The sequence below is a fragment of the Macaca fascicularis genome, chromosome 2, assembly GCF_037993035.2.
Source record: "Macaca fascicularis isolate 582-1 chromosome 2, T2T-MFA8v1.1".
NCBI lineage: Eukaryota > Metazoa > Chordata > Mammalia > Primates > Cercopithecidae > Macaca > Macaca fascicularis.
The window spans coordinates 104,978,118-105,005,415 of record NC_088376.1 but is presented as its reverse complement, the minus strand read 5'-3'; the positions used below and the strand labels follow the sequence as shown (position 1 = coordinate 105,005,415).

The 27,298-nt window shown below is 44.1% G+C and overlaps 1 protein-coding gene and 1 pseudogene across 43 annotated transcripts in view; one reads left to right on the top strand and one right to left on the bottom strand.

Annotated features, from left to right (window-relative positions):
* Nucleotides 1-27,298, bottom strand: part of TRAK1 (trafficking kinesin protein 1) — a 213,430-nt gene that overhangs the window by 57,591 nt on the left and 128,541 nt on the right. For 9 of the 43 annotated variants that reach the window (XR_012431035.1, XR_012431032.1, XR_012431027.1 and 6 more), the window contains exon 1: nt 10,998-11,303. The exons of 26 other annotated variants lie outside the window; for them this stretch is intronic. Coding sequence is in view for 8 of the 17 variants with exons in the window: in XM_065540417.2 (XP_065396489.1) it covers nt 10,998-11,109 (112 nt within the window). In the remaining 9 variants the exon portion in view is untranslated. Of the gene's footprint in view, nt 1-10,997; nt 11,304-21,686; nt 21,913-27,298 lie in introns of those variants that run through there. 8 more of the 43 variants (XR_012431033.1, XR_012431029.1, XR_012431031.1 and 5 more) reach the window with 1 other exon arrangement.
* Nucleotides 24,931-25,656, top strand: LOC102120186 (thiopurine S-methyltransferase-like; annotated as a pseudogene).

Genomic DNA, 27,298 nt, shown 5'->3' with positions numbered 1-27,298 from the left:
GTTGTGACTCAGCTTACAGCAGCGATGCCCTCTTATCTCTGCCAGATACAGTGCTGAGTAACTTATACTTTTATCCCCACTTTTTTTTTTTTTTCTTTTTCTTTTTGAGATGGAGTTTTACTCCTGTTGCCCAGGCTGGAGTGCAATGGCGCAATCTCGGCTCACTGCAACCTCCGCCTCCCAGGTTCAAGTGATTCTCCTGCCTCAGCCTCCCTAGTAGCCATATCCCCAGATCTTATATGACAGGGAAACTGAGGCTGAGAAGTCAGGTGAATTGCCTAAGGTCACGAAGACTTTTTAAAGTCTCCGAAGTATCTACTCAAGATAAATGGAACCATACATGTACACATAAACATATGAATGTAAGCATTCATAGCAGCGTCATTCATTATAGCCAAAAAAAAATGACGTCATTCATACAGCATCATTCATTATAGCGTCATTATATATCCATCAACTGGTGAATGAGTAACACAACAGGTATGTCCATACAATGGAATATTATTGAGCCATAAAAAGGAATGAAGTTCGTACATGCTATAGCATGAACCCCAAAATCTTTATGCTCAGAAAAAAATACCACCACATATTGTATGATTCCATTCATATAATGTATAGGAAAAGGCAAATTACAGAGATAAAAAGTAGATCACTTTGCCGGGCACCGTGGCTCATGCCTGTAATCCCAGCACTTTGGGAGGCCAAAGTGGGTAGATCACCTGAGGTCAGGAGTTCGAGATCAGCCTGGCCAACATGGTGAAACCTCGTCTCTACTAAAAATACAAAAATTAGCCAGGCATGGTGGCACGTGACTGTAATTGCAGCTACTCAGGAGGCTGATGCAGGAGAATCACTTGAACCTGGGAGGCAGAGGTTGCAGTGAGCTGAGATCTTGCCACTGCACTCCAGCCTAGATGACAGAGTGAGACTCCATCTCAAAAAAATAACAGTAATAGAAAAAAGTAGATCATTTGAGCCCAGGAGTTTGAGACCAGCCCGGACAATATAGCAAAACACCATCTCTACAAAAAAACAAAAACATTAGCCAGACGTGGTGGCATGCCTATAGTCCTAGCTACTCGGGAGGCTGAGGTGGGAGGATCACCTGAGCCCTGGAGGTGGAGGTGGAGGTTGCAGTGAGCTGAGATTGTGCCACTGCACTCCAGCCTGGGTAACAGAGTGAAGACTCTGTCTCAAAAAAAAAAAAAAAAAAAGAAAGCAGATTAGTGGTTGTCTAGGATTGCAAGTGGGAAACGGGAGCTAACTGTAAACAGGCACAAAGGATCTTTGCTGGGGGAATGCAAAGTTCTAAAACTGAATTATGGTGATGGTTGCACAACTCAGTGAATTTAATGAAAATCTTTGAATTGTCTGGTTAAAATGGGTGATATTTAAGTTATCAAATAAATAACACTCAAGCAAGCATCCCCGAACCATGCCATATTTCAGCCACTTCCCTGTTACATGACCATGTAAAAACATTATTGTATTGTCTCAACCCTTGACTTGGACTTCCTTGGGTCACAATGGATGTTGTCAGATAACAAAATTGTTTAGAAATAGCAAATCACCCACTAAGAAACTAGCACTGATAAACAGCACATAAAGGTACTAATCTGCCCCACTTAGACTAGACTATTTTAAAATTAGAAAATTGTTATTAAATAAAATTTAGTCAGATTGCAGAAATAATTTCATGATACAGCCATAACTGAGAAGAATTTGACTTTGAACCCTTTTCCTAGGCACAAACCTCTTCTATCCTCTCCCAAGTTATAGCCACCTCCTTGAAGGCTTGGCCAAGTCCCTCACTTGCCTCCTGTTGACCCTCAATACTTATCTTCAAAATAATTTAGACTTGACCAAATAGTCCTAGTGAATTAACTACTAAGCCCTAAGACACACATTACTAGGTTTTGCTTTCTGGGTTTTTTTTTTTTTTTTTTTTTGAGACAGAGTCTCGCTCTGTTGCTCAGGCTGGAGTGCAGTGGCACAATCTCAGCTCACTGCAAGCTCTGCCTCCCGGGTTCATGCCATTCTCCTGCCTCAGCCTCCCAAGTAGCTGGAACCAGAGGTGCTCGTCACCATGCCTGGCTAATTTTTTGTATTTTTAGTAGAGACGGGGTTTCACCTTGTTAGCCAGGATGGTCTCTATCTCCTGACCTCTTGATCTGCCCGCCTCGGCCTCCCAAAGTGCTGGGATTACAGGCGTGAGCCACCGCACCCGGCCCATTACTTGCTTTTAAAAACAAAACAAAATGTAGCTATTTTGATGAAGACTTTGAAGTGGCCACTGGAACAGGGTAAGGGCCCACAGTACTTGGTAATGAAAAACAATGCTCATTTTTCAGCAGTTACAATAAAAAAAAGAACCATTGCTTTTTATTCTTATCTCAGTGTCCTCATGTCAAAAATGGTTACAGCAGGGCAGGCAGAACAAACCCAACAAATGCTTACAAATGTCCCTTCCCACCTGGGCTGTTTAGGTCACACGAAGGCAGCTGAGTCTTTCTCATTTTGGGCCAGACACACAGTTGATACTCAAAGAAAAAAAAACAAAACAGAACCAAACGCTGTTCTACTTGCAAAGAACAGCTCATTTCTAACCGACACCCCAGAGAGGGGTGCAAACAAAGCCCTGGTGCACAGCGCATGCCCTCAAGATGAGCATGAGTCCTGGTGGGTCTGTCCCGGCCACAAGTCATCTGAACACCAGACAGGCCTGAGGGGGTGTGGTAAGCCAGCACCTCTTACTTGGGAGAAGCAGTAGCAGTTTGCTCATTTGCTTTTGGCCTAGGACCACAGCCACTTAATTGATGCCATCCTTTTAATGCATCTGTCTTAGCAACTCCCCATCTCCTTGTCTCTTTGAGTCACTTCGTTTTTGCAGGGAGCTTTGTGGCCAGGACAGTAGTGGGGGCAGAGACCAACCCAGAGCTGTACGAACAATGGTCTGTACAGCCATTACGCATGTCTGTGTAGTGCCTGGTCTCTGCACTGGGAGGCAAGAGCATGGTGTCACTTGCCAAGGACAGAGACCAAAACAGCACAGCTCTGGCTTCCTTTTATTGCTTATCAGTATCAGTATTAACTGAAGTTGAAGTGTGACAATTCTACTGGCTCACTTTCCCTCGCCTTGTAGGCTAAGAGCAGGACACCAATACAAGTTATTTAAGAAGCAGAGAAGAATAAATGAAATGAGTATACAACTACTGAGTATCTACAATGTGCCAACTGCTTTCCTAGACATTTTACAAGTATTATTTCACTTAAAACTCAGAAGCAGCCCACAACATACATATGAGCCTCATTTAACCAGGCAGAAAGGCCAGTGGCTTGTCCAAGGTCGAGAAAGACACAACCATGGACTTGGAGCAGGTTTGCTAGATGCTGTAATCATCCACCCTGCCACAGACTGGAACAGCCAGTGTTGATCTACAGTGGCCATTTATCAATGAGATATTTAATGAGGCAATAACCAAATGGCTTGCTCTGGCACCCTCACCATGAGCCTGGCACTCTGTTAAGAGTTGTCTGTATGTAACCTCCTTTAACGTTTACATCCATCCTATGAGTAAAGTATTACAATTGTCCCATTTTAGACATAAAGAAACTGCCCAAGATCACAGAGCTATTATGGAAGGGCCTGATCTGTCTAACCCCCAAGTTGGAGCTCTCAATATCTGCTGAGTAAATAAATGAATCCTACTCTCAAAGAATTCCTGACCTAGTTGAGAAGGTAGGGCACGTGCATAAACTGGCATAACACAGAGGAGCAAGCAGGAAGTGTCAGGTGAGAGATGCTGCTAGGCAGCTCAGATGATAAAAGAAAGCTGAGGATGGCAGAGGGACACGGGACAGGCCCCAGAAGTGGGCAGAGCTGCAAAAGAACCCCAAAATACAGAGGTCGTGAGTAGGCTCTTTGTTCATGGTCAGCCTTAGGGTGATGCTGGTGTGTCCGGAATTGGTGGGTTCTTGGTCTCACTGACTTCAAGAATGAAGCCACGGACCCTCGCGGAGACTGTAACAGTTCTTAAAGACGGTGTGTCCGGAGTTTGTTCCTTCAGATGTTCAGATGTGTCTGGAGCTTCTTCCTTCTGGTGGGTTCGTGGTCTCGCGGGCTTCAGGAGTGAAGCTGCAGACCTTCGAGGTGAGTGTACAGCTCTTAAGGTGGCGTGTCTGGAGTTGTTCATTTCTCCCGGTGGGTTCGTAGTCTCGCTGGCCTCAAGAGTGAAGCTGCAGACCTTCCTGGTGAGTGTTACAGCTCATAAAGGCAGTGTGGACCCAAAGAGTCAGCAGCAGCAAGATTTATTGCAAAGAGCGAAAAGAACAAAGCTTCCACAGTGTGGAAGGGGACCGCAGGGGGTTGCCACTGGCTGGCTCAGGCAGCCTGCTTTTATTCCCTTATCTGACCCCACCCACATCCTGCTGATTGGTCCATTTTGACAAAGTGCTGATTGGTGCCTTTACAATCCCTTTAGCTAGACACAGAGTGCTAGACAGAAAAGTTCTCCAAGTCCCCACTAGGTTAGCTAGATACAGAGTACTGACTGGTGTATTTACAAACCCTGAGCTAGACACAGAGTGCTGATTGATGTATTTACAATCCCTTATCTAGACATAAAGGTTCTCCAAGTCCCTACTAGACCTAGGAGCCCAGCTGGCTTCACCTACTGTATCCCGCACAGGGGCTGCAAGCGGAGCTGCCCGCCAGTCCCCCGCAGTGCACCCACACTCCTCAGCCCTTGGGCGGTCAATGGGGCCAGGTGCCGTGGCGCAGGGCGGCGCTCATCCAGGAGGCTCGGGCCTCGCAGAAGCCCACCGTGAGTCGCGGGGCTCGGACATGGCGGGCTGCAGGTCCCAAGCCCTCCCCCGTGGGGAGGCAGCTGAGGCCCTGCGAGAATTCGAGTGTGGTGCATGCCGGCCGGCCGGCAGTGCTAGGGGGACCCAGCACAACCTCCACAGCTGCGGGCACGGGTGCTAAGCCCCTCACTGCCCTGGGCCGGCAGCGCCAGCCGGCCACTCCAAGTGTGGGGCCCGCCAAGCCGGCGCCTGCACCCACCAGAACTCGCGCTGGTCTGTGAGCACCCCCACCCCGTTCCTGCCCGCGCCTCTCCCTCCACACCTCCCCGCAAGCAGAGGGAGCCGGCTCCGGCCTCTGCCAGCCCAGAGAGGGGCTCCCGCAATGCAGTGGCGGGCTGAAGGGCTCCTCAAGTGTCGCCAGAGTGGATGCCAAGGCCGAAGAGGCGCCAAGAGTGAGGGCTGGTACCCCTCTATTAGGAGAGCCACCCAGAGTGACCCCAAAGGAGGCCTCCGTGGGGCAGCCATGGATACTGAGAACCAAACTCCAAGTGGAGACAAGGACAATGAAAACCATGAACCAAGAGACCTTTGTAACAGTGCTGCAGTAGGTACTAATGCGCCAGGTCAGTTCCTCGTTCAACGCTGACACATCGGGAAAGTTGTGCACAGCACCCTCAAGTGCTGCTGGTGACACTACATTAACAAAGGCCCAGGACTCGGGCCCCTTCTCTGGGGCTGACATTCCCAACCCCACAGCCCACAAAAGCCTGACACATCACAACCACCTGCGGGACACAGCACTCCTGGATCCAGTTATTCCCCACGGTGCCCAGTCTTTTCTCTGCAGCCCAGGAATGCTCTCCCAAGCTGGAGAAATGTGCTCTATCTGTGCTGAATCTCCAGCTTCGCCTGGGAACCAGATGGAGAATTTGAAAGACCAGCAGGTGCAGCCACTGGACATAGACACGGGAGGCTCTGGGTTCCCACCACTGACTGGCATTTTTTTCACCCCTGTTTTTCCAGATGATCACGTCTGGTTAGTGTTCAACACCTGAAAACTGCCCTTTGTGCAGGAGACTGACTCTGCCCACTCACATACTCTTAGCAGCCATCCCTAAGGAAAGAGGGATGCATTCTCTCTCCTGCAGCCCGTGTTCTAGGGGAACCTAAACCTGGTCATGAGAACACCCAGCAAACTCCAGATCATTGTGCATCTCTATCCAAATCATGCCTTCTGAGCAATCCTGAATACCATTTGCCAGAAATTTAGTGATTCACTTTGCAAATGGGTAATAGATTTGGAAGTACCCCGATGAGAAGAAATTAGTAAGTCCGGCTCCTTGATGCATTTCATTTAAGAAAAAGAAAAAGAGGGCCGGGCGCGGTGGCTCAAGCCTGTAATCCCAGCACTTTGGGAGGCCGAGACGGGCGGATCATGAGGTCAGGAGATCGAGACCATCCTGGCTAACATGGTGAAACCCCCGTCTCTACTAAAAAATACAAAAAACTAGCCGGGCGAAGTGGCGGGTGCCTGTAGTCCCAGCTACTCGGGAGGCTGAGGCAGGAGAATGGCGTGAACCCGAGAGGAGGAGCTTGCAGTGAGCTGAGATCCGGCCACTGCACTCCAGCCTGGGTGACAGAGCAAGACTCCGTCTCAAAAAAAAAAAGAAAGAAAAAGAAAAAGAAAAAGAGCACTGGGAATTTGCCAGGTAACAGGCCACAAGGAAGTGACCATGAAACTTCCCTTTACACCAGTGTTTTCCTCATGCAGCTGCCCAGGCACTGAGACAGGGCGGGACTCACTATTTCATTCATGCAGTTCAGTCCTCTCAGTCTCATAGCGAGGAGAGGGATTGCAAAAAGCAGGCAGAGCCTTCCTCTAAATATGCCACTAAGCAACTGACATCAATTTTGCTTTCTCATTGTGCAAGTTTTCAGTAGCCTGAAGACACAGGACCTGGATATTTCCTCTCCCTGGGAAGACAGTGAACGCCAAGCCCTCTCCTGCTGCCTGGTCTCCCAGGAGCACCCACCTCATGGGGTAAGAGGATTAAATGAGATAATACAAGGGAAGGGCCTAGAACTCTGTCAGCTTAGAGCCTGTGCATGGTGAAACACAGAAACCCACAAGGCAGGGCGAAGACCCAGCTCTGTGCTTCCAGCTGGGAGACTCTGCACAAGTGCAAACTATCTGAGCCTCGGGTGCTTTGCTTGCAGAATGAGAATGTTTCCCTGAAAGTCTGTTTTAAAGATTAAATGAGTGACATGAAAAAGTGCCTAGTATCCCACAAGGTGACCTGGAGAGAACAACAAATGTATCCTGTATCTATAACTATCAGAGCAACTGAAATACTAATTGTATCTTACAGATTTCAACCAAAAGCACCTCTTTTTCACAATGTAGAAACATCTCGAAATCCACGTAACACAGATCCAAATCCACACACATATTTTCACTACTCACAGAGTATTTCTGCTCCACATGTGGGGCTGGCTTCCTGTGAACTCAAGACAAGGGTGGTGTGACCATGACAGAGAAAAATGGGGTCCTGCCCAGCTTGCTCTAAGATACACGTTTCCAGCAAAACTGGCCATGACACCAAACTTTCTAAGTTGCTATCCTTCTGATCTGCACCACAGCCTTGCTTCTTTCATGTCAGGAGCAAACCTTGAAAGTGAGTTTGTTTCATTTTACAAAGTAAAGGAAGCATGCTGGCAACAGTGTTTTTCTTTTGAGGTTACTGTTCTAAAAATACTGTTAACACCTCACCTACAGGACTGCTAAAAATGACTTCTTGGAGTATGAAGGAAAACTGGATAGAAACAAACAAGTGAAGGAGAGAATATACAGTAATTATCTATCATAAGATGACAAATACAAGGCAAAATCTCTTCCCTTGAATCCAATTATAAGGCAGATATATTGTTATCTATGAGATGTGGATTAGCACAGGACAATGTACATTGGAATCACCCAGAGGGCATGTTGAAACCCAGCTTGCTTGGTCCCACCCCAGTTTCTGATTCAGTAGGTCTGGAGTAGGACCCAAGAAGGTACATTTCTTTTTTTTTCTTTTTTGAGATGGAGTCTTGCTCTATCACCCAGACTGGAATGCAGTGGCGCGATCTCGGCTCACTGAAACCTCTGCCTCCCGGGTTCAAGCAATTCCCTGCCTCAGCTTTCACAGTAGCTGGGATTACAGGCACTGCCATCACGCCTGGCTAATTTTTGTATCTTTAGTAGAGACAGGGTTTTACCATCTTGGCCAAGCTGGTCTTGAACTCCTGACCTCGTGAGCCACCCACCTCAGCATCCCAAAGTACTGGGATTACAGGCGTGAGCCACCACAAATGGCCTCCAAGAAGGTGCATTTCTAACAAGTTCCTAGGTGATCCTGATGCTGCTGGTCAGGGACTCCACTTTGAGAACTGCTAGCATCATAGTTAAGAGCAGAGAGTTCCACAGTCATTCTAAATAGGCTGGGACCACTTAACTCACTGTTGACTTTACACAAGTTGTTTACATTTCCTCCTAAACCTATAAAATAATAACAGTATTTGACCTCAAATGTTTTAAAAGTTCAATGCATTAATCCACATAAAGTACTTAAAATGGTGCCAAGTACTTAGGAAGTGCACATTCACTATCATTATCATCTAGCTCTTGGTTTTTAAAAATTTAATACATGCATCTACATAAATTTTCAGGAAAAGAAAATTTCTAACGAAAAATTTAACAGTGGCCCCTGATGGCTGCAGATGAGCACGAGGGTAATAAGACCTAGGCCTATAAACTAAAGCTGACCTCTTGCCTGGGTAAATGGAGTTTGTCAAATATTTTGCTGACAGGAACTGGTCAGAAACTTGTTTATCAGATGTAGAACAAAAGACAGGATTGACGAAATCAGTCACCCTCCACTAGACCCTTAAGATACCTAAACTTTCTCCCTACTGCTCAACTGTATATTTACCTTATCTTATGTACAGCATCGCTGTGCACCAAACAGAATTACAGGAAAGGAACTGTTGCTTCACTATCCTTTTCCCCCACCTTCTGTGTCACACATCTCCCCCTATTAGAAAACGTGTCTCCCCCTATTAGAAAATGCATATCTACTGTGCCTCAAGCCGTCTACTTCAGGACACAGTCTCGGTCTATATTGAGCCTGTGTTCCTGGGCTCAAGTCCTCAAGCCTGGCTCAGAATAAGCTGTGATTTCTCTAAGTTCCAGTGCCTGTTATTTCACTTAGTTGACAAAATATATGGAGAGAGAGAGAGAGACAGTCTCTGTCGCTCTTCATATATTTATATATAATATATATTTATAATCTTTTTTATATATATTGTATATCATCACATATTTATATATATTATATACATGAAATGGGCACAACACAAATTTTTTTCCTCTCTTGACTAGGATATATGATACTTCTCCAGAATATTTTATAGCCTTTAATCTAGAATCATACAGTTCAATGACTGGTTTTTTAAAAAATCTTGCTAGGCTTTAAGGCAGCAGCTCATCTCATACTTTAACATGCATGCCCATCACCTGGATATCTTGTTACAAGGCAGATGCTGACTCATTGGGTCTGGGCTGGGGCCTAAGATTCTGCATTTCTAGCAAGCTCCCAGGTGATGAGGGCCCTGGCTGCACTTGAAGCAGCAGAGATTAAAGGGGCAGGAAGCTAATCCAGCTAAATCTGGGGGAGCCCTAGTTCTACAAGGGCAGATGGACACCTTTCTCCTGATCCCTTCCAGGGACCTAACAAATCCTCAATCCTGTCACTCCCTCTCCCCTCCCCCATCTCCTTCAAGACAAGGCCAGAAGGGCACCAGCCAGAATGCAGGCCTCAGCATTGAGTCCCTCACCCTCTCCTGGCTTCTCCCAGTTTCTTCCCTTCCTGCAATAAAATATTTGCAGATGTCCTGGAGGGGAAGTGTTAACAATATTTTTAGAACAGTAACTTCAAAAGAAAAATATTTTCAGTATATGGTCGATTATAAATAATGTTGAAAACAGAAGTTCCAGCCTGGGCAACTTCGTGAGATCCTGTCTCTACCAAAAAATTTTAAAAATTAGCTGGGCAAGTTGGTGTGTGCCTGTGGGCCCAGCTACTCACTACTAGGGAGGCTAAAGTGGGAGGATCTCTTGAGCCCTGAAGGTCAAGGCTGCAGTGAGCCAGGATCACACTGCTGCACTGCAGCTTGGGCAACAGAATGAGACCCGGTCTCAAAAAAAAAAGAAAAGGAAAGGAAAGAGAAAAGTTATCCCGAGACAGGAAAATAGACCATCCTAAAGCAGAAGTTTGAAACGTATTCTGAATGTTTTTACTCAAGGGACCTAAAGAACATCCACGTAGTCACTGTTTACACATCCTGACCAGCCCCCAAAGCCCCTTTCTCTGGGCTGTGGCTGAAAGCCCTGGAAGGCCAACTAGAAAGCTCCCACCAGCATCTGGGCTTATCTTTACCTAACATCCTCCCTTTTCCCTGCAAAGGAGCATCTCTTTAAGACAGCCAGCAGTGGGCCTCCTGGATTTCAATGTCAGCCTTGGGCTATTCATTTTGAAATATTTCTAAGATTTAATACATCCTTATTTCAGGTAAGTGATTAATAATGTTTTAAAAAATAAACACTGCCAGAACAAAAACATGCTTCATTTAATAAGACTGGTCTCTTGTCCCTTAACTTATCAAAACCCAAACAGTCACAAGATAACAACTGAATCTCTTAAAACAGAGTGCTGGAATGCCACAAATTTTAAAAACAAAAAACAAAAACAAAACACACACAATTAGTGATATCTGCAACAACAAGGATGAATTTCAAAGACCTTAGTTAAGCAACAGAAGCCAGACACAAAGGAATACACCCTGTTTGATTCCATTACAAAGATCGGGAAGTGGCAAAACAAATCTAAGGTGACAGAAGTCACAATAATTGTTTCTGGGAAGGTAGATGTAAACTAGAAAGGGACCAAAGGACTTCCTGAGGAGCTGGAAATGCTGTTCTATGGGTGAGGGGGCGGGGGCTCTTACGAGGACACCTTTAAGTCATTTGCATAAGATCTCTAACTTATACCTCAATTAAAAAAAAAAAAAAGAGTGCTAGGAAATCAGCAAAACACTGAAGCCTATTTAGACACTAACAAGGAAAGGATCAAATCTGAGCCAAGTACAGAATTTACCCTCTTCCAAGAGGTCCTGAGTGTCATGCTGCCTGTGGGTGGGCTTCCTCTCTTCATCCTGGCAGTCGTATTCAAAACATTCTTCTTCCCCGCCCTTGTCTCTCAGGGACATTGCTGAAGTCACCCCAAAGCCAAAACATCACCCTAAGAGACCATCCTTGGGGGTGCCTCCAACTCCCCTACCCAGAGGAGCCATGCAGGCCCGGGCCCCCAGGGCACACGCTGCACCCTGGCCCGGGCTGCAGACATGCCCTGGCTCAGCTGAAGTGGAGGGGTGTACACAAAGCTCCTGGCCCAGCATCACCCGGGCAGGACCCGGAAGGGGGTGGCTCCTATGAGCCTGGAGGAGGGGAGGGGCGGGGCGGGGTGAAGCACTTGGCGGAGTGGGAATGCCCTGCCAGGCGCAGGAGATTCAGAGGAAAGCCCTGCAGGCAGGTACAGGATCTCTGCAAGCTCTCGGCCTCCAGACTCTCTCCACCTTTCCTCCCCCAGCAGCAATGAGGAATGGTAGCTTCCTAGAAGTCTCACAGCAACTGCATGGGGCAACACCAGCTAAGCCTTGAGCAGGCACACCTGTCGAAAGGTGGGGCACTGGCGGAGGAGTTGTCCTGCCGAAGCATTGCCCAACGCCCTCAGATGAGAGACTTCCTGTGGGCGGGCTTAAGATGTGGAGACCAATCTAACTGTGACAACTGCCTGACAGTGCTGAGCAGGGGAAGGAAGGGGTCATTCTGATTTCTAGCAAAAGGGGAAAAAACATGCAGTGACCATTACCACATTAAACGTAATTCATCCCAGTCCTTCTTTGATAATAACCTACATTTTCTCTTTATCAATCGGCATTTCATAAAATCCTGCTCTTACCCTAAATTTGTGTTTCCATAGCCAAATTTATAAAGATCTCTCTAATTACCAGAACAAGGTAAGAAAAAAATCTAAAGCCTAATAGCCTGCAAAGCTGCCTGCAGAAAGAAGCCACAGTTTAATTGCATACCTTGATATCAATCCCTCCGTACTGTTTGATTTTGCCTGTAACAGTGAGAATGGCAGGTTCTTCTGTCAAACCCAGTGAAAGGCAGCCCCGGGTACTAGCATCTCAGAGAATCACAGTTCATTCTGTAATCTCTGTGCTTCAGCCATCTCCCAGCTACAATGTGCAGGTCTCCTGCTCCTAACAGCTACACCAGGACACCTATTCCAACCTCTCTGACCAGCTGCCTCCCCCAGGTAGCCAAGAGAGAAGATTTTAGCCGAGGCAAGGTCTTCATAAAACAATTTTTTGCACAAGTTCGGGAACTACATCTCATTCATCTTTGAATCCTTAGGGCCAAAAATTCTGCTCAGGTGGCTAAAAATATCAGCTAAATTGAATTACTACCTCCATAAAGACTAATATGAGATCATATACAAGTGCCTCTAAATAGAAAACCAGAGTAATAAAGATTTTATTTAAAAGTCTAAGGACATATGCATCCTCTAGTTAATTTTTTTTCTTTTTTTTTTTTTTTTGAGACAGAGTCTCACTCTGTCGCCCAGGCTGGAGTGCAGTGGCGCAATCTCGGCTCACTGCAAGCTCCACCTCCCAGGTTCACACCATTCTTCTGCCTCAGCCTCCCGAGTAGCTGGGACTACAGGTGCCCGCCACCATGCCTGGCTAATTTTTTTTTTTTGTACTTTTAGTAGAGACGGGGTTTCACCGTGTTAGCCAGGATGGTCTCAATCTCCTGACCTCATGATCCGCATGCCTCAGCCTCCCAAAGTGCTGGCATTACAGGCATGAGCCACCATGTGCGGCCCTCTAGTTTATTTTTTAGAACTTGAAAATGAGAGCTGTATTTTACCATGTTAAAGACGTGTTATTTGGAAAAAAAAAAAAAATGTAGAAATTCAGGCAGGGAGTTCAAAATTCTATATTGAAGTACTGCATAAGCTTTAAATATAAACACACTCAAAAAATGTTTCTTTAATATCAATAAGCTTTATCGGATCAGACTAATTCAATTCAGATGACAGTGGGCACATCTATAAAGTGTTGTGAATGACACAAATGGTTTTTCTGAACCCCCAAGAACGCAAGGGAGAGGAAGAAGCTCCACCTTGTGCACGATTCATTCAGCAAGTATCAGATTGACAATAAGATGAGTAGGATATTGTGCTGGCCACAGTGTACATAAAGGAAAACAAAAGCTAACTTCACCGATTCAAAAATACTATCAAGTGACTTTACTCATAATAAATTCATTTATACTCATCTTTTAATTCAAATCTAGAGTGTCCCTATTATGAAATATACAGAGACTTAGATATTCTAAATGATGTCCAAGTCTCTATATATTACATAATATTTAGAACATGACTTTATTACTTTTCCCCCAACTTTTAATTATAAAAATATTTAAAATATGCAGAATAGTTTAAAGAACACTACAGTAAACACTGGTATCCCTCCATCGGAAATGAACAATGAATATTTTGTTTTTTGGGGGTACATAGTTAAGATTTACAGAAAAGTTACAAGGATAGAACAGAAAACTCCTGAATAGTACAAAAAGATTCCCCAAATGGTAACATTTACTACATTTACTTTCTCTTTCTCAACACTGAAACAATACTATTTTGTAACCCATAGACCTTATTGAGATTCCCTTCAGTTGTCCCAATAACATCCTTTATGGCAAAAGAAACCCAAGATCATGTGTTTCATTCAACAGTCAGGTCTCTTAAGTTTTCTTTAATCTGAAACAATTTCTGAGTCTTCGTATTTCAAGACATAGATCTTTTAAACAATACAGGTCAATTATTTTGTAGAAGGTCCCTCACTTTGGGTATTCCTGGTGTTTTCTTATGATTAGATTTTGTTTATGAACTTTCGGCAAGAAAACACAGAAGTGGTGTTACTTTCTCTTTAGTGTATCTTCTCAGGGGGCGTCTGCTGTGGAGCGGTCCCACTACTGCCAATGTTAACTTTTTTTTTTTTTTTTGGAGACAGGGTCTCATTCTGTTGCCCAGGCTGGAGTGCAGTGGTGTGATCATGGCTCACTACAGCCTTGACCTCCAGGCTCAAGCGATCTTCCCACCTCAGCCTCCAAAGTAGTTAGGCACATACCACCATGCCTCGCTAATTTTTTTACTTTTTGTAGAGAGAGGGTCTCATCCCTATGTTGTCCAGGCTGGTCTCAAACTCCTGGGCTCAAGCAATCCACCTGCTTCAGCCTCCCAAAGTGCTGGGATTACAGGTGTTAGCCACCATGCCTGGTCCCATCCATCAGTAATGATTGTTTTGTTTTGTTTTGTTTTTTTGAGACAGAGTCTCACTCTGTCTCCCAGGCTGGAGTGCAGTGGTGCAATCTCTGCTTACTGCAACCTCCGCCTCCTGGGTTCAAGCTATTCTCCTGCCTCAGTCCCCCAAGTAACTGGGATTACAGGCACCCGCCACTACACCTGGCTAATTCTGTATTTTTAGTAAAGATGGGGTTTCACCATGTTAGTCAAGCTAGTCTCAAACTCCTGACCTCAAGTGATCCACTCACCTCGGCCTCCCAAAGTGTTGGGATTACAGACGGGCATGAGCCACTGCGCCCGGCCCCCATCAGTAATTTTTAAAGCTCCAGTTTTTAAAGCCCAATGTCAACTTTGATCATTTGGTTTCCCCACTGCGAAGCTATTATTTTTCCCTTTGTTATTCAACAGCGTTTCACGGTGATATACTTTGAGACCACTAGTTTGAATAAGTCTTGTCTTCGTCATTTATGTGGATGGAAAGTGGTGAATTTCTAATTTCTAATTCCATCATTCCAACACTTATTAGTTGGCTTTCTATTGTTAGTAATAACTTTTTCTTCCCTCTCATTATTTAGTCATTCATTTATTTATATCAGTATAGACTCATGGATTCTTCCTTTATTCTCTAAGTCATAATCCTTGACTATTATTATTTATTTTGATGTTCAAATTGCCCCATATTAGGCCAGTGGAAGCCCCTTCAGGCTGGCTGCTGTGTAAGACATGAAATTTTGAACACAGGACCAACCCCTAGATGCTTCATGTCACCCCATTTCTCTGGGTTTAGACACTCTTCAGGATATGCCTCTCCCAATCTCTTCTTTCCTCCCCTCCTGCTGCAAGGGTGTGACAGAATTCTCCAAACTCATGCACATCTGCCTTCACTTCACGGTTGAAGGCAGACATGGGCCAAAGGGCATCTTCCCTGAGAGTGTAGTTTCTCCAAAAGTCAAAGCAAAATAGGACCCCAAAGACTGGCAAGAAAACCTGGGAATCCCTGTGCCAACTGAGGGATGAAGAGAGCTGGGCCAGGCTGGACATGGAGCCTGGAGCTGGAGGTGTGAAAGACAGTTAAGTAACAGATGTGTGTGCTGTATCAAAGGCGTACACTAGACACTGGGACCCACAGCAGGGAAGCAGAGAGTGAGTGCCTGATCCATCTCCAGGAACACTGGACAGAAGACCAGTGGAGGGGAGGGTCAATCACCTCTTTCAGGGCGGAGGCACATCGTTCTCTGTCTCCCGCTCACATCTACTTGACATACTCCATAGAAGTCATCTTCCCAAAGCTCTACCCTGTGTTGTCCAAAGAGTGGCCACGAGCCACTGGGGCTATTTATGTTTACATTTAAATGGATTAAAATTAAATAAAGTTTAAAATCTGGTCACACTAGCCACATCTCAAGTGCTCCACAGCCATATGTGACCAGTGGCTACCATATTTGACTGCAGAGAAAAGAACATTTACAGCATTACAAAAAGCTCCACTGGATAGCACTGATCTAAAGGGTGCCCCTTATTTTCAAGATGGGAACTCTATGTTTTCTTGGCTTCCACACCCTGCATCTCCCCTGCAGCCTCTGCTCCCAGCCTGGCTTCCCACCACACCTCAAACAGACAAAACAAGCTGTTAACTTCTGCCCACATAATGCTACGGCCTTAGCTCACCTGTGAAGGGGACCAGACTGCCACCCCCAAACAAAATATGCCCCTTTGGCATAAGGTTTATTTTGAGCACAAGCAACTGAGGAACAGCAGATGCCGGGAAAGCTCTAAAAACAGAGCATAAATTTCCCTTTTATAAAGGAAATTTACATTTGGAGTCTCTGTCTCCTGTACAATCTCTTATCAACGGACAAGGCACCCACTTGAATCTCCACATACCTTATTAAACAAGCCTTGCATATCCCACATTTCCAAGTTGCCTTCCCATAACTTACTCCCCAGCAGGAACCCCAAACCCCTTTTCCTTTGTCTCACCTTTTCTCCATACTTTGTTGCCCTTTGGGATGATACAGAACCCTCCAAATTTTAACTGCCTCTTTGACTCTTATTTCTTTGTGATTGCCAGTGCCTACTTACATAATTAAAACTGATTTTTCTCTTGTTAATGTCTTTTATCAGTTTGATTCTCAGGGCACCTAGCTACTGAATCAAGCAGGGTAGAGGCATGAAGTTTTTCCTCTGCTATACCTCAACATCCCCAACTCCCAAGGCCTAACTCCTCCTATCTTTCAAGGTCTGGTTCAGCACTGCTCCCCATCTCCTTCAGGTCTGACTTTCTCTCCACTTCATCTGTCCCATTGATGCTCAATGCTCCTCACTCACATTTCACTTCTCTGCTCCTAGAGAGCAGGGTTGGCCCTACTGAGGGTCATGTCCCCAAAGACCTTGCTCATACGATTTAAATAAATAAATAAGGTTGGGCAAAGAGGCTCACACCTATAATCCCAGCACTTTGGGAGGCTGAGACAGGAGGACCACTTAAGCCTAGGAGTTCGAGACCAGCCTGGGCAACACAGTGAGACCCCATCTCTACAAAAAAATTTAAAAATGAGGCAGGAGGATCGCTTGAGCCCAGGAGGTCAATGCTGCAGTGAGTCGTGATCATGCCACTGCACTCCCGCCTGGGTGACAAGAAGAAGACCTTGCCTCAAAATAAATAAATAACGCTGGGTGCAGTGGTTCACGCCTGTAATGCCAGCACTTTGGGAGGCCAAGGCAGGCCTTGGCCTGGCCAACATGGTGAAACTCCATCTCTACTAAAAACACAAAAATTAGCCAGACATGTGGCCGGCACCTGTAATCCTAGCTACTCAGGAGGTTGAGGCAGGAGAACTGCTTGAACATGGGAGGCGGAGGTTGCAGTGAGCCGAGATCGGGCCACTGCACTCTAGCCTGGATGACATAGCAAGACTCCATCTCAAAAAAAAGAAAGAAAAAATTAATTAAATAAATAAACAAGAGCACCACAAAGCTCCAAAAACTTGGGTACTGGGCTTGCTTTGGCTTTCTTGCCAAGTCTCTAGTCCTCAGCTCCTATGTCAGAGAGGGCGTTATCTCTATTGTACTACAGCCAGTTATATTAATAAAAACTTAATTCTAAAACATTTACATTACAAAACTGTTTACATTTCATTCTTTTTCTTTTTTTAATCCCCTTAATAACCATAGAGAAGAGTGCTGTGTGTGGAAAGAGAGAAGTCAACCTCTACCTTCACGGGTGCATCACACAATAAAACACAACTTCACTCATGCACAAAAAAAAAAAAAAAAAAAAATCACGAACCAGCCACCGCCATCTTGGGTGACACTTTAGAGATCACTGAAATCAGGTGAGGACAGAGCACACCAGACTGGCCTTGCGTATACCATAAATCTTCATTATGGAGTCAGAAGCTATAAGAATAACTTCTGCGACAATCTGCCTGAGTTTCTTCATTTGTGAAATCAGTATGAACTAGACCACCTCCTGCCCTGACATTCAAATCTATCAGGTTATAAAAGGGGGAGGTGAGCGGGGATGGAGAGCAAGTCTGATTACAAAAGAAACTGATGCCACGAACAGGTGGTCAAAATGCTGTACCTTGTTCAAATTACCTTTTTTTTTTTTTTTTTTTTTTTTTTTTAAGACAAGATCTCACTCGATTGCCCAGGCTGGAGTACAGTGGCATAATTATAGCTTACCTCACCTTCCTGCGCTCAAACAATCTTCCCACCTCAGCTTCTAAGTAGCTGGGACTATAGGCATATGCCACCACATCCAGTTAATGTTTTGATTTTTTGTAGACAGGGTTTCACCATGTTACCCAGGCTGCTCTCAAACTCCTGGCCTCAAGAGATCCTTCCGCCTCAGCCTGCCAAAATGTTAGGATTACAGGCGTGACCCACTATGCCAGGCCCCCATCAGCCTTTTCAAAGAGTTTTTTTGTTAAAGGACTTAATAACTAGTACTGTTTCTGAGAAAATAAAATTAAACACTGACCTGGCTCTTCGTCGATTACAAAGAGCTATTACTTTATTTACACTCCACAAAGGCTCCAACCAGTGTTGTTACTCCTGTTTTCCAGATGGGGAATCTGGGTTCACAGAGGCTCACAGAAATCCCAGGATGTTCCCATACCAGGTGGCCACACGAAGTACAAAACAGCCCTCAAACACAGTCAGTCAGTGCTCTTTCTGCCATTCTACCTATTTCTAGAGTAACTACAAAGAGGGCTGTTTCTTTAACATAAGGACATACACTGAACTCAAGCCCTTTTGAAAATTAAAAAGGTGTCATACTCTTTCTAAGCACACTTGAAAAAGTGACCAGTGTAGCCAAGAAACAATCTAAGATCCTGAAACTGACCTAAATAATTCTTTTCCAGCCCCTCCCCATGCCTAGGGCTGCTTTCCACCGACATGAGCACAGTTTCCCAAACACACGTAATGTAAAGAATCCCCCAAAGTATGTGCTAAAAAATTTAGATTTCTCAGGACTTATCCTAGTCTGATGTGAGTCTGAGAATCTGCTTTTTTAATAGGCAGACTATTTTCAATGATTTCCCAAGTTTTAGAGGTTCTGCACCAGAGATGGGATGCATCCAATCTGAGTAACCATGACCCTGTCTGACACTAGAGTTTAAACTGTAAACATTGAGTATGTATGTGCAAATTCTGCCAAGACTACTGCTATTTTGTATTGATTGCTGGCTATTTCAAATCTCTTATAAAAGTTACTTGAAGACACTGGGTAATCAACCCCTCCAATGTCTTATCCTTATAAGCCCCTGTCCCATGCCTCTTGATATATTCTCCTCTGGGGGCGGGAGAGCAGGGCAGGCAGAGATGAGTGCTGAATAGAAAACCACCACAACAAACATTAATAAATGGGAGGAATACAGTTACTCAACACTGAATAAAGTTCTCCTAACCCTCAAAGATATAAGAGAACAGTAGCTATCCCTTAATTCCAACTTCAAAAGAAGGGTCCTAATTGGCCTGCAATCTATATTCCCATCCATATACACTTCTTTTTCAGTGCTAACACTGCAATTTAAGTGTGAGTCAGTAACTCTGACATAAATGATGATTCTGCATCTTTTTCAAAACATTTGACTCACCTTTTATTCGTATCAAAAGTTCCCTAAAAGCTTCCCTCATTGGCAATTCAAATGCCAAATAATCAGAGACAAAGCAATGGTGCGTGTCTATTGACTTGCAATAAAAAAGACAGAGGCAAATAAAAGACAGGTACTTATAAACAGGGGCAAATTTCATTTCCAGACTAACCTGCCTGACGCTAGGAAGGAACCCAACTAGTGAGAAATGTGTAAGCAAGTAACCACAAAAGTAGCGCATAATAGAAATCTCCTTTTTGTACGTTTCCTAAACCAATTTCTGGACTTCTGTTCCTTTTATTCCCTACTTTACTGCCTCTTTAAATGGGATTATGAAAATGCCAGTGGTCCCAGTAAATTCTGCCTCAAAAACCTTCTTCCCTTCATCCAAAACAGGAGGATAAAAGACAAGTATTTTGCTCAACATACATTCAGACAATAACAGCAATTAATATATTTACCCTTGAACAGATGAGCCATCTCCTCTTCCATTTTCCTTTGCTCTTAGAGGAAGACAGATCAGGGTCTCTCAGGGCCAAAAGACTCAACTGAGGAAATGCTGGGTAAGAAAATCCTTCTGATGGACACCCAGATAAGAGCAGGCCTCCACTCACCCTCCAGATTGACCATGGCAAGTGACGGCTTTATTTCAGGGTGTAAAGGGAACTGGATGGTGTGGCAATTGGGTCATGGTATTAGGAAACCTTCTTCCCCCACTTCTAGGATGGCATCCACAGAGCTATGGCCACACCTGACTCATCCACAGGCCTCTGACAGCACCCTGCTGTAACCAGTGCTCCCTAATCCAATGGTACAGTGAGGATGTATTCAATCACTTACTTAAAAAAGTTAGAGAGGGTTCAATGAGTCACAAATCACCAAGGAAACTAGAAGGAGGTCAATGATGGTTTCCAAAAAGGAGCATCTCTAGAATTTCCTTTTGGAGTTAGGTAACAGAATGGGAACTTGCTTTAAGAATGAATAGATTCCAAAGAAAAAAGAACTCATTCGTCCTTTGCCCTCATGACCCTGGGAGCTGCCTCCAATCCTTGTTACTCAAGACAGTTAAAGATGTACACAGAACCAACATGACAATGTCTGCATCTAAAGCCGGGGGACAGTGAAGTTGAACTGGCATAGTTTTTCTGCATATTTAAATACCACCCCCTGAGAAAGCCTTAACCCACAGTCGAGGCAAAAATCAGTGGATAAGAGAAAATTATGCAGTTTTTCAGTTTACTAACTAGGCCAGGTCCCAGCCTGTTACATCATTCAGGTTAATCAAATGTAGTCAGGAATAGAGCATTCTGAAACTCCCGACTCAATTAAAAAGCACTTACCTTATCTATTAATGGCTCATATAGGGCTGGGAACATATCATCACTGGGGAACAGACCCTCAAAGTGCATATATTAATTGTGCCCTTCTTTTGTGAAGGCATGTGATATGAGGGTCATTTTCAAGAAGAAATTGAAGAAGACAGATTAGATTAACTGTGTAATACACAATTTTGATGTCCAACACCCCAGGAACCTGAGACCCCACCCACTGTGATCTCTCTGAGAACGCACCTCAGTGCTGTTTTCCATGTGCTTGAAACCTCCTGAGACCTGTCCAGCCACACACTTGGCTTCCACCCAGTCTCCCCTGGAATGTGCCACACCCTCCCTGCACAAACCAAGGTAGTGACAGAAGGACACATTCTTTCCCTGCCCTTCCCATCACCGCCCCACCCCCACCTCTGTTGGATCCAACCCGCAAACTTCATTTGAATCACCCGCTAAGTGGTAAGCTGCTTCTGCCTTTTCTCCAGCCTCCGATAGTTCCCAGGTCTGGGCTCAGAAAAGGGCAGAGTCTTCAAGGCCTGCTGCTGACAGTCCAGGAAGCCACCTCTTGCACACACTGTTCCAAGCCCCAGTTTCCTAACCCCTCCAACAGCAAGAGCGCAGGGAACACATTTCCACTTGCACACATACATGCATCAACAACACACTCACGTCTCACCCCAGAGAGAATTCAATCCAATAGAAGTATAACACTTACAAGCCCAGCATACCAAAAACCATCTCCCCTTCTAAGCAAATGACCATACATACTGCAGGAGTCTTTCACGGTAAAGAGCCCTGCCCACCTGCCACCTCCTCCACCATGCCTTTGGAATTGTCGGAGCCAGTGGTGCTAGTTCTGGTACCCTCCACCCGCCAGCCGCCTGTCTCCCCTAAAGGTTTCAGGACCCCCCTGCCACCCAGAAGGAGACAATGCCCCTATACACATCCCAGCTGTATTTTGCAGGGGCCATAATTACCATCTGAGCATTCTTCATAATACCAGTCTAGTTCATAGTAATCCGCTTCGATAAATTTCTGCATAGTCAGTAGTCTTGCAGAGGAAAGAATGGACTTCACAGCGCCATCAACATCAAGTAAAACGCTGCCATGCCTCCCCGCCCTTCCAGAATATTGGGCAGAAGAACATCCCGAAACACACCAGAATTAGGCTGTACATTCTTAACGACAGTCTGGAGCCAAAACAGGAATGTGGGCAATGAAAAGAAAAATTATATGGGGGAGGGAGGGAGTAGGAGGAGCAGAAAGGAAGGCAATTTGCAGAGCTACTGGAGACCCTGGCAGCACTGCCAATAAAGCGGCACTGGACAGCAGCCCTGAATGGGAGTAGCCAGGATCATCCTATCCAGACGCCCAGAGGGTGACGTCAGGGACACACACCACCACCGGCTGTCTCACTCAAGCCTCGTCTCCTGCTCGCCGCTCATCTTTCAATCTAACCGTTGCCATAGAAACTGGCCGGCTCTGAAAAATGATGCAGAGATGGAGGAAATGTCTTCCAAGGATGCTGGCAGCAGAGGTTGAGAGATGCCAGGCAGGGAAAAGAGAGGGTACAGGCAAGGAAGAGACAGGGGGGTCAGCACCATCATCACCTTCAATAAATGTAAGGACAAGCTTATTCACCCTACTCTGGGTCACGACAGAAAGAAGACTCTGGATTTGAAAACTGCTACCTTTTAAAATCTGCAAATCATTACTTTTGGTTTCCTTTCTTCAACCTGATTTAACACATTAAACATCTTGTATAATGTTTGACCACCACTTAAAGGAAATGTAAATGACTTAGAAAATGGAAACATTTTCATTTAGATGCACTACTATTCTCTGCTCATGCCTTTGCTCAAACTTCTAGAAAAATAGCCTGTCACATACAAATAGAAGAGGGCACCATCACAAAGGGCTTGTGCAGTACAATATGCTGTTTCATGGACACTTACATGTGTAATCAAGGCGCAAAAATGCACACACTAGAAGAAAACAGTCCATTTGTAGGAAGTTAGTTGCCTCTGGGGAAGGAGTGAGGAAATGGGGTTTCAAAACTTTCCTTAGAAATGCACCCATGTGTTTTATTTCCTTAAAAAATACAGTTAATATTAGTTCTAAATGTTTGATATGTTTGAAATATTCATAATAAAACAAGGTAGTGGATAATAAGACAGATTTTAGACTATCCTATAGGTTGAATTTCATTCCCTAAAACAGGGTCTCTCAACCTCAGCACTAATGACATTTGAAGTTAGATAATTCTTGTTGTGGAAGGCTATTCTGGGCATTGTAGGATGTTTAGCAGCAACCCTGGTGCCTACCCACTAAACGCAGGTAGCACTACTCTCTACCCCCAAGATGTGACAACCAAAAATGTCTCCAGACATTGCCAAATGTCCCCTGGATGCAAAATTGCCTGGTTGAGAACCTTGCCCTAAACCAAAACTACTTACTTACTTCATTGACCTCTTGGCCAGGTACCGTAAGTATCTGTTGGTGTTAACAGCAGCATATATACAGATAATAATGTCTGTGTGTTTCTATACATGTGTATGTCTGCTTCTGTGTATAAAATAGAAAATTTAAAGGAAAATCACATAGACACACACATCTTATATAGAGAATCTTAGATGGAATCTATACTTTGTACTGATCTATCTCAATCTTCCTAAATCACTGGAAGCTGAAGAGCCTGTAATGCTGTGTTGTGAGGTCCTCAAAGAAATCTCTCTCTGCTCTGGGGTACCCTCTCCTCATGTTACAGCCATCTCTGGCCCTCACCATTAGGCCTTGCTTGCACATCTGGGCAGGATACCACATCAGACCTTCCCACTTGCCAGGTGGCTGGCTGACCCCATTTGGCCCAGCCTTTAGTGACAGCAGGTCCTGTCCCCTTGTGGACTGCAGGGATCCAATCCTTTGGCACTATGGATAACAGAGCCTCAAGTCTCGGGGGGAAAAGAGAAGTTAAAGGCAGGGGCCCAAACCACAAGCAGACAAAGAAACCATCCCTGCATGGGGCAGTGGAACCACTGATGTTGATGATGAATTTTGGCTAAAATTGTTAACAGGATTCCAGAAAAGTTCAGAAAATGTAGGAGACAAGGGAATGACACCATCCCTGGCCATGCTGTCTCCTGGCTACCACTTATACCGTGGAGGACCTGTGTCCCTCTGTCATCATCTCTTCCTCCTCCAAGGCATCCCCAACCCAACTGCACATTCTTTATGGTCAAAGTAGACATCAGATCCCATAGCCTCCCTCACTTACTTTATTCCCTCTCCCTGATTCCAACTTGAATATGCATTTTAAGTTTTCTAGGATTTGTGACTGAAGTCAGCAGACAATGATTTTAATTCCTTTCTTAAAATTGCCCCTGCTACCTGACACGTCTCATCTCTCCCTCTAGTCTTTTATATCATCCTATCTCTGGCCTTGATGGTGCCTCTCAAGAGCCCCACTGCAAGCCACCAAACAGCCCCCTCAGACGTTCACCTCAAGACAGATGAATGGAGGCTGGTGTCCCGAGGTTTTCTGAGGTTTTGTTTAAAGTTCCATAAGGTCTTTCTAAAAAGATGATGATGGGCCTTATAAACAGGCAAATAGTTAACAACGAACTCCTAAAAAATCAGCAATGTTCACCAGTTCAATCCAATCAGGGTGGGGGAGGCCCAACAAGAATTTGCAAAATGATTTAATAAAGGAACCGGAGGGCTGGTTGCATTGGCTCATGCCTCTACTTCTACCACTTTGGAAGGCCGGGAAGGAAGGACAGTTTGAGGCCAGGAGTTCAAGACCAACCTGGGCAACATGGCCAAACCTCATCTCTACAAAAAAAAAAAAAAAAAAGTTTAAACCAGCTAGGTGTGGTGGCACATGCCTGTAGTCCCAGCTACTTGGGAGGCTGAGGCTGGAGGATCACTTGAGCCCAGGAGTTCAAAGTTGCAGTGAGACGTGATCATGCCACTGCACTGCAGCCTGGTTGACAGAGTGAGACCCTAACCTCAAAAACTAAAAAATAAAATAAAATAAAGGAACAGGAAATATAAACTCCTCAAAGCATCACATGAAAGTCAGACAAGCTTCCTAATAGCTGAACACATAGAAGTTCCTGGAGCTATGTAGCTCTTCATCTGTATCCTTCACAGTATCCTTTGTAATAAACCAGTAAAGGCATTAAAAACATACGCTTATGAGACAATGGTATCTATGAAACTATGAATGATACAAGAGCTTCACTTGATATGGAAGAGTATCCCAATACTGAGGTCAGGAAAACCAAGTACAAACTCTGGAAGAATGGCAAGACAAGTGGGTGAACAGCAATACTGCTTTTCATCGAGAACAAGGACATCAGCTATTTAATAAGCATTTGGATACTTTTCTTAAAGGCGAGAGTAGACTGAAGGTATTTTTTCCTCCTTGTTGAGATGAAATGGTTTGCAGACCAAGGACACAGTATAGTTGGTGTATAAATCAGCACACTTGGGATATGAGAATTTTTTACAGAGCGGAATCTTTCTTACTCAGAAGAACCAATCAGCGAAGTTCCTGAAGCCAAAGTATTTAAGAGTTCTTCAGAGAACATTTCATTGTACTGTTGCAGCATTTTTTATCTTCCCCAAACACATATCGACAAATTTGATAGAATTTGGGACAGAGGAGCACTGGTTGCCATTCATCTAGGAGATTTCGAACATTATGCAGATACAATGTTGTCTCTCCTGGGAAAAGGGTTTCAGTACCTCCAGTCTGTTCTTTCTTGTGACCCAACTAAACATGCAGGCCCACTGTCTTATGTTCCACATGCTGAAATTGAAAGGTTGTTCAGTACAATATGCAATATTCATTGTCTTGAGAAGATTGATGCTTTTGAAGAACAACATGAAAGTTGGGGAATTGACTACATTTTTGAAAAGTTATATCTACTTACAGAAAAGTAAATGAGATGTATACAAAATCGAGTAACATCGACATGCTTTTGAGTTTCGGCAACTGAAAATTATGCTAAGGTGTGAAAATGTAATGCATAAATTTTTTATTGTTTACGAATCATATCAAATATCTTTGTTCAAAAATGCACATAACTTTTTTTTTTTTTTTTTTTTTTTTTGAGACGGAGTCTCGCTCTGTTGTCCAAGCTGGAGTGCAGTGGCACGATCCTGGCTCACTGCAACCTCTGACCCCAGGTTCAAGTGATTCTCATGCCTCGGCCTCCCGAGTAGCTGGCATTAAATGTGTGCGCCACCACGCCCAGCTAATTTTCTGTATTTTTAGTAGAGACGGGGTTTCACCATGTTAGCCAGACTGGTCTCAAACTCCTGACCTCAAGTGATCTGCCCACCTCAGCCTCCCAGAATGCTGGAATTACAGACATGAGCCACGATGGTCGGCTCTCTTTGCTCATTCTTAATTAGGCAGTTGTTAAATTTTCAAAACTGCATATATCTTTTTAGAAGAAAATACATACTAAAATGTTAAAGTAGCTCCTTTGGGGAGGAGAGGAGATGGAAGATTATGACTATGTGTCTTACAGACTGCAAGACTTTTTACCAATCAATCAGCATGCATTACTTGTATAATTAAAAAATAAAAGAAAAATGCAATGAATGTTACTTAAATACAATAGACATAGAAAAACTGACATTCTATGAAATTTAGAATTGAAGAAATGTAATACTTCAGCAGGGTTCAACTGATCCTAAGAGTTATATGAAAGATTAGCTTTCACGATAAACCTTTGTCTTTTACTGAAATCCTAGCCATCTCTTTGCACATGTTTTCTCCACATACAATTTTATATGTAACAGAATCAAGAAACAAATACATTTTAATGAAATAATCCAATCTATATGGAACAATGTATTCTCAAATTATAAGAATAAATTTTGTTAAAGTTAAAAAAAAATACAAAGATACAAATCCCTTATTTGCTTGCTTTTTTGTTTTGATAGAAACCCCTTAAATAAAACGTGGCACATTTACCTTATGGCACTATGAATTTGTTTAACATTTGTATTCCTACCCCATTACCATAAAACAAGTAAAAAATAACAGATTTCATAGTTAAGAGCATGGGCTTTTGGAGTCAGATGGTCTGAGGTTTGGTACGGGCTCTTTGTTTTCCACGTCTATGACTTTATTAGATACATCAGTCTCATCTGCTAAATGGGGGTGATTATAATGCACAGAGACAGGGGAAGCTATAATCAATTAGTGTATGGCAGAGCACTTAACACAGTGCCTAGGACAAAATAAGTCTGCAATAAATGTTAGTTGTGGTCATCTTCATCACTCTAATCTTTTTTTTTTTAAAGGGAAATACGCCAGGAAATGAACAATTAAAAAGAGGGTACAAATTCCTAAGCTATAATTAGGGAAATGAGGTAGAAATGCCATTTGTAAGCTTTTTCCAGCATAACTGATTCAAAGGCACTGAGTTCACAGTAATGAGCAGGAGTGACAGGTGGGGTGAGGTAGGGAGTGAGGGACCCTACATCAATGACAATACATTACTGAGCACAGCTTACATTAAGTCCAAAGGCTGCACATATCCAATTCACTTTTTTTTTTTTTTTTTTTTTT